A 10,366-nucleotide genomic window follows, 5' to 3' on the forward strand; every position below is an offset into this window, starting at 1 on the left:
TTATTATCATTGAAATTAGTTAGGCTAAATACCATTACCATATTATGTATTACTATTTTAATCATTTTAAGTTCAATTTTGAATTTTTAAATTTATTTATGATTTGATTTACTATACCTGTAAGTTGATGTTTAAGAAAAATTAAAAAAAAATAATTTAATTTAATTTTTAGTAGGTTTCTTAATATTTAAAATATTAAACAAACAAACAGAACAATTGCACGCAAATGATTATTGTCTTTATAATCCAAGCAATTTTTTTTAAACTTAATAATGTTATATATATTATTTATTTCAAATAGTTTTAATTTCGAATATTACTACAATAGTTGTATGTTGTATGCAATTAAGCAAAGTAATTTACCATAATTTCTTAAAAATTTTAAAAATGTAATTCAATTATATTTTTAACAATAGTTAAGTTTGACATTCCTGGTTTCATTATGAATGAAAAACCGGTTATTTTTATAATTTATTTTTCATGAAAATATACTATTCCTAGATTAAATAAACTTAATTCTACAACAAATTTAAAAGTTAAGACTTAGAGAAATGTCTAGTTTTCAACAATTCTTTATTGAAATTATTTCTGTGCGTAAAATGAAATCGACCATAAGTAAAAACATGTTGAGAGGGCAAATCAAATTGGGAGGTATTTCGTTGAAAGTTAAATAATTTTTGTCTGACTAAAGAAGTTTTTTTTTTGTGGTTTTAATTTATAATATTAACAATATTAAAACCTAAAATAATTAAAAATAAACACAAGATTAAAATATTTTACTTTAACTAAAATTAAAATATTGGACAGACAATTTTTTTACAAACGTTAAATATTTTAATTTTAATAAAAAAGAAAAACCTTGTGTTTTATATTTTTTATGAAATATATATATTTATATAACATTCTAAAAATATCTAATATACCTTGAAGGTCTTGATAAGTAATTTGTTTCCATGGATACTTGTAACTCGTAAAGATTAATAAAAAAAATCGTATGAAATACGTTAATTCGTCAATTCAACCATAATTTTCAATCTAAATGTACTGGTTACCTTGTGTAACACTTATAACATATATTTCCTATATTGTCTCAAATCATTTTTTATGTATAGTCAATACAAAATTAAAACTGTTAAATTGTGGAAAAATGTTCGCTACTATTTTAGTCCAATTCATTGTATTCGTTGATTACACAACATATAAATCTTTTATGAACTATATAAATTATTTAGTTTTGGTGGTTTATATTTATATCATTTTTTTCAAAATTAATATTTAAACTCATGCTGTTATGGAATGAGAACTGAACTGCATAAAAAAAATCCGTATGTTTTATAAAGTTTAAAAAATAAAATATTAATCACTGGTAATATTTTCACCGACAATATCAAATAATAATATGAAACTAATATTCAGCATTCTCAATTGATAACAAATCTGTCAAAGTTATACTTTAAAAACTACGCATTTTTTTTTTTTTTTAATCTTCTATATTTTAGAGGCCACCTAATCTGAAATCATAATTGCAATGTCAATAGCTTATTATTTTGATTTTTATTAGTCAAAAAATTAATTTTTAGATGTTTGTTTTATATAATATTATTTAATTAGTTATTTGAATTTTGGATATATTCCGATAAGATAATAACACGATTATAACTTAAGATACGATGTTATTTTGTTGTTATTAAAAATAATTTATATACACTTATTAACGATCTGAAGATCACAGTGTCCGAGTATAAATTAATAATTTTACGAGATCAGGCCCGGCTCAAGGGGTAGGTGACATAGGTCCACGGCTAGGACGGCATTTTTCCTGGAAAATTTTTATGTATAAAAAAAATATTTGATAAAATATTTACACGTAAGGGGCGGCAAAAACTAAATTTCGCCTATATTTATTTAAACACTTGAGCCGGGCCTGTACGAGATATGATAAAATTATTATTTGATGACAAATATGTTTAAATACGATTTATGTATCTTTGTTACAACAATGATTGATAATTATTATAGTATAAAAAAATACTTACTTTAAGAAACATTTTACTTGTTCTTAAACAAATATGCTTAAAACTAAAAACTATAAATACAAAATTGTAAAATCTATTCTGTGCAAGATATTGATATCATAAGATTTTGTTTTACATTTACCATTTGTCGTAAATAATAATATATGCTTGTATTATACAATAATAACATGAAAAATATAAAAATATTTTGGTTTATTTTCTGTGTATAACAACTCAACCATAAGTAACAACTTTCTAGTTAATATCGATTATTTTCTACGTATTTAGGTTCTTTGAAACGAGTCCAATTTTTTTATTACTATTCATATGTTAAATACTTCTATTATAGTTGTCTTAAAAGAAAACCCTCTTTAATTTTTTTTCGTTGTGACCTGGATCAACCATTACTAATTTTCTTCTTATAAGTAAAGAAGCATCTAAATATTTTGATTGGCTAATTAACAAACTATTTCAACTGTACAATATAAAATTCAATTAAGTTTTTAAAATAAAATAAAAACAAGACCCAAAATATGAATTCATACTTACATATCATTTAAAAATATGATTATAACTACAAGTATAATTAGTTGATGATCAGTTAAATCATAAATTTAAATTCCTTTTTCACAAAAAAAAAGATAAAAATTAAATAATCCATTAAATCATTTACCTTGGACTAGAACAGTGATTCCCAACCGGTATTCCGCGGCCCATTGGTGTGCCGCGAGCGCCCTTTAAATGTTCCGTGATAAATCTATAAATTGTTTTATAAGTATGTATTTACCAGCTTATTATTGATATTCGATATGAAAACTGATCGAACTAATCGTAGATACATATAATATTATTTATTGTAAGTATGCCCGTCGCGGCCGTCTCGATCGATCGATTGTATTAATATATTTCACAATAAATAACCCTCTAATAGAGTATACTGTAAATAGTATTCATATGTATAAAATATGGTTCACATAATTTATGGATTGGTGTGCCGCGAAAATTTTGTTGGAGATGAAGTGTGCCGCATTGTAAAAAAGGTTGAAAACCACTGGACTAAAGCTAAAATATATTTTTCAAATATAAAAATATTCAAATGAAATAATCAAGAAATTGAAATACATAGTATTATATAATACCTTAATAAATTTGATATTGATTAGTATGACTAATATATATTTTATGTAACATTTATAGGAATGTGTTGTATTAAAAACGTGCAAACATGAAATTATGCATAAACACATAATTAGATTGAATACCAAAAAATTTTAAATTAATTTAATAATTTTAAATTCCAATCTAGATATTTTCGGTATAAATTATTTTATACTTTCCACGACCAAGATAATATTACTAACTATTAAATTTAATGTATAATGCATTTGTATTTTCAAAAAAATGTTCGCTATGCATCAGTTTATGCAGTAGGACTTACGTGCCTTGGGTTTTTTAATATTGAAACAATAAACAGTTTTTTAAATTTGAAGTAACACAATTATGCCATTTCTTCAAAATATTTTTTAATATTTTCATCATTATATATCTTTTCTAAACTGACAGATATATAATATCTTGAATTTCCTTCCAATTCTGAAGTAGGATATTTTAATGTTTTTAAAAATGATTTCTTATCTCTCCAAGTTCTTTTAATCAATTGTTCTAAATTCTATACATTTTCCTCTCAATCATAGTCTTGAGGAGGAGCTGTACGGATTTGTACCAGGTCGTCCTACTACAACCTGCAATCTTGTACTCACTTCATATATATATACGAATCCTTTCGAAAACACAAGCAAGTCGATGTAATATACACCGAATTTTCCAAAACGTTAGATCATGTAGACCGCACTCATTTTTGAACTCAGTACCGTTTAGTATTTTGTCACGCATTATTCCCTTAAACTATAATAAGTACATACAAAGTCGGCCTGGACATCAAAGAGCCCAGGCAGGATGTAAGTGATTTTTAAAGGACCAACCTACCTGAGTACTCGTGCATTATTAATTTCATTATTTATATTTGTGGCAATTAGGTAAATTAAATCATAGAATAAATGTAAATTCATTTTAAATTTCTACAAGCTCTATATTATTTAATTTGTACATCGTTAAACTTTATAAAATAAATTATAATACTAATTTTCCATTATTTATATTTATTTTATTATATAAGTTCCACAGTCTCAACTTTATTTGTTTAATCCAATCAACTGCAATTTGTCAATAAAACCACATTTGAAGTAAACCTTAATGCAATACTATCAAGTATGCTATCAAATTTATACTATCATTAAATTTATTATTTTACAGCATTAGATTAATATTTTGTATGTTATCAGAAATATTTTATCTAAATATTTTATTTTTCTTCGAAATGCTCTTGTTCGTTTAAAAAAAAATTATTTTTTTTAAAAAATCTTTACATTTGTTATAAAAAATAATTTTTATCATCATTACTTTTTTAAATTTGATATTAAATGTTGTAAGCGTTGATCATGCTTATACATAGTTAAGTGATATTGTTTTTTTGAAGATTCATAGAAAGATAATTTATAAACTATAATGTATTCATATATTGTGTGTGTGTGTGTAGTATATTGAGTAAAACAAAGGCCCAGGCACCGATAGCTGCTTAGCTGCCATGACCAGCCCGACACTAAATACTTATATGAATTTTATATATATTTTATACAATTTTCCAAATATTTTGATACATTGTTTGCTAGTTATAAGCATTTGCAAATTTCAATTAACCTATCTTACCTAACTTAACCTTACCTACTTAACCAAGAAATTGGTGCTACTACTAAGTAAACTATGTCGAATTTCTGATTTCACCGACATTTTGTGCTCAGAATTGTATCTCGAGGCAACGATGTATTAGTTTTAAGTTGAAATGACCAATACCGTAATGCCATTGAACCGTGTCTGTATATCTACCGATCTAGGAGTTAAGCTCATTGTTATTTTTAATTTCCAACCGTTGTTTTTTTAAATAGGTTTGATAAAAGTTTAAAGCAACGAATTTTCATTAATCATCAATATGGTCATGAAAAGATTTTAGATATAGAACATAAAGAAAAAAGTTTAAAACAATGATTAAATATGAATAAGTGGTTAATATTAAATTATTAAACTGAATTTTTCATTTAATCACCATTTATTTATATCTTCTATATTGTAAAGATAATCATTCCTTTCAAGCGGTAATTAACATTTTCAAAAGTTGTTAGTAGCATATGTTAAGAGATATTTGAATATAAGTATATTTTAAGGATGAGAACCACATTTTTTTCAATAGCAGAGACTCTAGTCTATATTATTCCATAACCTTGATTATAGAGAGGGTGATGAAGGACAGTATCTCTCGAAAAATGTCTTACCCAAAATTCGCAAAGAAGTCTATGGGCATTAAAGAGATTAAATGTAGAAGAAACAGGTATTTCAATGAATTTCGATTATATATTAATTACTTAAGTAATTCTTAAGTAATACTTTACTACTATTATTCAATAAATATTTGATCGTAGCTACTAGAGATGAGCCTGAGAGCGCCGTAAGGCATGCCGTCAGCTCTCACCCACCAATATAATTAATAATAATTATTCATTACCCGCTTCATGACGGAGACGTAGGTCTCTTCTTCGATTGAGTCGGTTATTGTGACCACCTCAGTCCATGGTACGAGATCCACGGCACTCTCTTCTCATTTATTAGACTCTCTCGCTTCTTTTTTAGGTAATCTGCGCTTTTTCTTAGTAGTCTATCCCAATTTGGGGAACTCAAATTGGCATTTTCTCCGTAATAGAAGTAGTCTCTTTTATGGAGCTTCCTTCTATCTGTACCTGCCGTTGTACTTGTTGCTCTTCCTCCTGCAGTGACCTTGACGGTTTGTTTTGCTGCTTTGGAAGTTTTTGTTGCTTCTGTTGTTGTGGCTTGCTTTGTTTCGGCTGTGATTGATGAAGTGGGTTCTGTTGCTTCTGTTGCTGTTGGTTTTGCAGCTGCCCATGAATATAATTCATAATATCCGCCATGGATTTGGAGAGTTCATCTAACTTGCCTTCCGATACAACCTTAGACTCTGCTAGTTCACGTGATAGTGTCGATTCTGATATCGTAATCTTGCCTAAGCAGAGTATTTGACTAAGACTGTGAAGGCTTAAGAGTTGTTCGCAGATGATGATTATCTTCCAGGAGCTCTTTAATCTTCTCTAGTGTTTGAAGATACTGTTATTGGTGCTGCTGTTGCAACGTCCACAAACGTTGTTCGGTGACCTCTGGGGACCTTGTCATTCCAATAACTTTGGTTATTTTAGTGAACTCCCTAAAACATTTCCCAAGCGATCTGGTACAGTCTTTATGTCTAAATTCGTATTTAGCGCTGCAGCAACTGATGCTTCCAGTGTCTCTAAACATGAAAAAGTATCTTCTAATAGCTTTGAGTATTTAGCCTCCACCTGTGGTCTTGTCAAAGATTGCGGTCTTTCAGACTGTGTGTCTGTTCGTACTTTAGCTTGTTCGCCTTGAATATTTTCAGTCCGATCCAATTCTTCAGTATTGCCTATTTTCCGATGCGTGTCCTTAGAGAACACAACTGTCTCAGCAGTGACATCGCCAGTGAAAGGGGCTTGGCTGGACGCCCCCGTCACTGGATTCTGGCTTAATAATGTTGATCCCCACCCTCATTTTCCATCCCCCGAAGTTCGATCCCTCCCTATAGATCAAGGGTGCCCAATTTATTTTGGAAGTGGGCTATAATTGCAATTACATTTAGCTGGTGGGCCATGTTATGAACAAGATTTTCTTACACTTATAATTCATCTAAAATTCTATTTTCAATAGATACTTAATTAGATAGAACAAATAGGTATTTAAATTAAACAACATTCTAAATTTCACATGTTTTAATTTTTAATAATATTTAAAAAAAAACATCAGTGAGACCTATGAAGAGACTTATTAGCTAATAATTTTTCAATATCTGGTGATAAATCTGATGTTGATAACAACATCAAATCTGAAATATGAGGCGCAGTTAACGAACTACGATATTTATTTTTGACATAGGTTAGAGTAGAAAAAGCTTTTTCGCAAATATATGTTGATCCAAATCTGCTTGAAATCTGCAAGGCAAGATCACACGTTGCAGGAAAGTCTTCTTTTGGTACTAATTTCCAAAATTTTAATAAATTTTCTGAAGACTGCAGTTGTGGTTGTGATGATACAATTTCGGTAAATATCTGCTTCAAGGAAACGTGGTTTTGAATTTCTGTGATTTCCAACTGGATATTGCATGAATATTTTTGTATTTCACTAAAAGTGATTGAAAATGGGTTCATGAAAAACAAAATATTTTTTTGTCCTTCTCAAAATCCTGAAATCTGTTCTCAAAAGACTGCAACAATAATTTAATTTGTGTTTGATATTTCGAGATGTCAGGTGAAGTATTTTCTAGTTTTCCTCTTATATCTACAAGCGTAGGAAAATGATCGATATTATTTCTAGTCAAATTTGTCAAAAAAAAAGGGAGAGTTTCGCTTTAAATCCATAAACCAAATTGAACATTATTGGTAACGAACAGTCCTTCCCTTGCAGCTTCCGGTTAAGTATGTTGAGGTGCTGTGTAATATCTATTAAAAACGCAAGATCGCATAACCATGATTCACTTTCAAGTAAATCTCGCTCATCAGGCATTGCCTGCTTTTCTACTAAAAATTGCAAGACCTCTCTCCGCAAAAGAAAAAAAATGTTTCAGCATTTCACCCTTAGATAACCAGCGGACAGCACAATACAAATGTAACTCACCGAATTCATTGATTTCTTCTTCAAATAAAACCCTGAATTGTCTTCGATGAAGAGCTTTGGCTCGGATATAATTAATACAGCGTACTACAGGATCAATAACATCATTAAACTTCATATCTTTGGCACATAAAGCTTCCTGATGGATGATACAATGATATGAAAATAATTCCCGGCCTAAGAACTGTTTTAACAAGGCCACACAACTATTTATTTTTCCCGTCATAGCGGGTGCTCCATCAGTACAAACAGAATTAATTTTTTCCCATGCTATACCTTTTCTGTCGACACATTCCTTGATTTTCATAAATATGTCTCTTCCGGTACTTGTAGTTTCCAACTGGCTGAGCTCTAATAAATCTTGAAATACATTAAAATTTTCATCAACACACCTCACGAAGATGGCTAGCTGTGACATACTCGTCAAATCACAAGTTTCATCCAACGCCAATGAAAAATACTTACATTTCGTTACGGTTTGTGTTATTTGGTTGCTAATATCGTTTGACATCTCCTCTACTCGTCTTGTTACAGTATTTCTCGAAAGTGAAATACCGTCTGCTTTAGTTTTTATATTTTTATCATTACAGTTATTAGAAAAAATTGATAAAGCCTCTTTAATAATTTCCCCATCAGAAAAAGGCTTTTTATTTTTGGCTAAAAGTAAAGATATCACATATGATGTTTTTACCATAGATTCGAGTTCATCAAATTTTTTTACAAATAAATTCTGCTGACCAAATATTTCTTTTTTTTTCTTCTTTATAAACTCAGCTCTTAGAGAACTTCCTTCCGGGTAGTTTTTATTAATACTTGAATGATTTTGTTTAAAATGCCGTTCTAAATTATATTTTTTGGCGACGGCAATCGTAGTGGAGCAAATAAGACATATGGGCTTCAATGCTTTGCTTTCAGTAAAGCAATATTGCATCTCCCATTCTTCGTGAAATGTCCGAGAACGTTCTTTCAATTTCGACGTAATTGGTTTGCTGAGAGCCATTCTGGCTTAAAATTAACAAGTAAAAACACAGAATAAACGCAATTATTACAAAAAAATTTAATATTTATTAAGTTGTACGTATTATTTTTACGACCGTAGCAAAAGGCGGGTGCGGAGCGACTGTTTTTGGTCGCTGTTTGTACAATATTTCGAATAACAATTTATTATCTTAACTCGCCGATATACGACGACTACGTCGACGGACAATCAAGATAATCTATAAACATAAAAATAATACCGATTAACATCGCGACAAATGCGGGTTCGGGTAAAACGCATCCGGTCATCACAGGAAAACCCGATAACATTGCTGTGTGGAATGGTCCTAGTGCTAATTTGATACACACACGTATATAAAATAAAATATACAACAAAATTTAAACTTAAAAGAAATATTAATAATAATTTAAAATGTCATAGACTATAGAGTATAGATGTTGGCGGGCAAATCCAAAAGCGTTGACGGGCCTGGGTTTGGGCACCCTTGCTATAGATGTACAAATAATACTCTGAAATGTAAATGTTTGAAGTTGTTTTATTTTATTTTGTTCGTTCATCGGAGAAGCATCGCTGCATCGGTATTTGATTAATGATCAATCATTGATCCATTCCACGAACATAAAAGTAAGCATAAGTATTTAGTAATTACTACGAAATTGTTATTTTAAATAAAAATTATTAGGCCAATTATTTAGGAAATCTACCTACTACCAATGGACATCGGCTAATCGTCATAACATTAATTTAATTTTTAATTAGGTAGTTAATATTATAATTAGAGCAAAGGCCAAGGACTTTCATGTTTTTTCATATTTGTCATGGTTCGGGTTTATATTAACAAATAAAAATGGTCCTGGTCCGGGTTGGTTTTTTTTTTTATATAAAATCCAAACTGGGCTGATCCGGTCTTTTAAAAAAATTGTGAGTTTTGTTCAAATTGGTCTGGGTTGAAAAATATATTTTAGGAATTGGTCTGGTCCGGTTAAGAAAATTGTCTAAAATATTTGGTCTGGTCCCATCTCAGTAGTACCTACTCAAGACATTAAATGAGTCTTTATATTAATATTTTATTAATATTTCATAATTTCTGAAATATTTTATAAAGTTCGTCTTGTTTATAGTTATTTTAAGTTATTGATTGACACTGATGAGCATAAATGATGCGAAGAATTTTGTCAGGGCGGGAGGGGTATATCAAAATACATAGTATATATGCTAATTTTTGAATAACGCTTAAATTATTTCAGTTAAATGCGTAGAAATATTTTTTCAAATTGTATGACAAAATTATACAAAATTATTTTCGGTTTTTTCGATAGCTACAAAGTAATTCAGGCTACTAGAAAACCTATTAATGATAATAATAGTCTCTATCCTGCATGTTTATATGTATTCTTTTTTTTAAATCCAGTGGGTGCAAGTGCAAGTCCCCTTACACCCCTCTCACAATGCCCATACTGATAGGGTCTGCAGTAAATTTGAATTCTGTTTAAATTTTGCTTGTAAACAGTTATAAATATCTAAAATATTATTGGAATTATCGAAT

General features: G+C 29.2%; 2 protein-coding genes across 3 annotated transcripts; both read right to left on the minus strand.

The window, feature by feature from the left end:
- Positions 1-6,952: 6,952 nt before the first annotated feature.
- On the minus strand, positions 6,953-7,357 carry LOC112693720 (SCAN domain-containing protein 3-like). Its single transcript, XM_025568907.1, has one exon. The coding sequence runs from the start codon at positions 7,355-7,357 to the stop codon at positions 6,953-6,955; it is 405 nt and encodes a 134-aa protein (XP_025424692.1).
- A 257-nt stretch (positions 7,358-7,614) lies between these two features.
- LOC112693624 (general transcription factor II-I repeat domain-containing protein 2B-like) lies at positions 7,615-8,890 on the minus strand. Of its 2 annotated transcripts, XM_025568777.1 has the most exons (4): positions 8,559-8,890; positions 8,286-8,477; positions 8,097-8,180; positions 7,841-8,004 (listed from the first exon to the last, which is right to left on the minus strand). In XM_025568777.1, exons 1-4 carry the CDS (start codon positions 8,818-8,820, stop codon positions 7,928-7,930), a joined length of 615 nt encoding a protein of 204 aa, XP_025424562.1. In that variant the 5' UTR covers positions 8,821-8,890; the 3' UTR covers positions 7,841-7,927. The 2 variants fall into 2 exon arrangements, with proteins under 2 accessions (XP_025424561.1, XP_025424562.1); XM_025568776.1 differs by having other exon boundaries at positions 7,615-8,180.
- Positions 8,891-10,366: the final 1,476 nt, after the last annotated feature.

This window comes from Sipha flava, unplaced genomic scaffold (assembly GCF_003268045.1).
Source record: "Sipha flava isolate LNK unplaced genomic scaffold, YSA_version1 89_pilon_pilon, whole genome shotgun sequence".
Taxonomy (NCBI): domain Eukaryota; kingdom Metazoa; phylum Arthropoda; class Insecta; order Hemiptera; family Aphididae; genus Sipha; species Sipha flava.

Bases quoted from the DNA above. Each gene is read 5' to 3' on its own strand.
- LOC112693624 (XM_025568776.1), bottom strand. From the start codon at position 8,820: ATGGCTCTCAGCAAACCAATTACGTCGAAATTGAAAGAACGTTCTCGG. The intron at 8,478-8,558 runs GTCAGCAGAATT...CTTTACTTTTAG, and splicing joins GAAAAAAAAAGAAATATTTG to CCAAAAATAAAAAGCCTTTT. The intron at 8,181-8,285 runs GTAAGTATTTTT...ATGTATTTCAAG, and splicing joins AACACAAACCGTAACGAAAT to ATTTATTAGAGCTCAGCCAG.
- LOC112693720 (XM_025568907.1), bottom strand. From the start codon at position 7,357: ATGAACCCATTTTCAATCACTTTTAGTGAAATACAAAAATATTCATGC.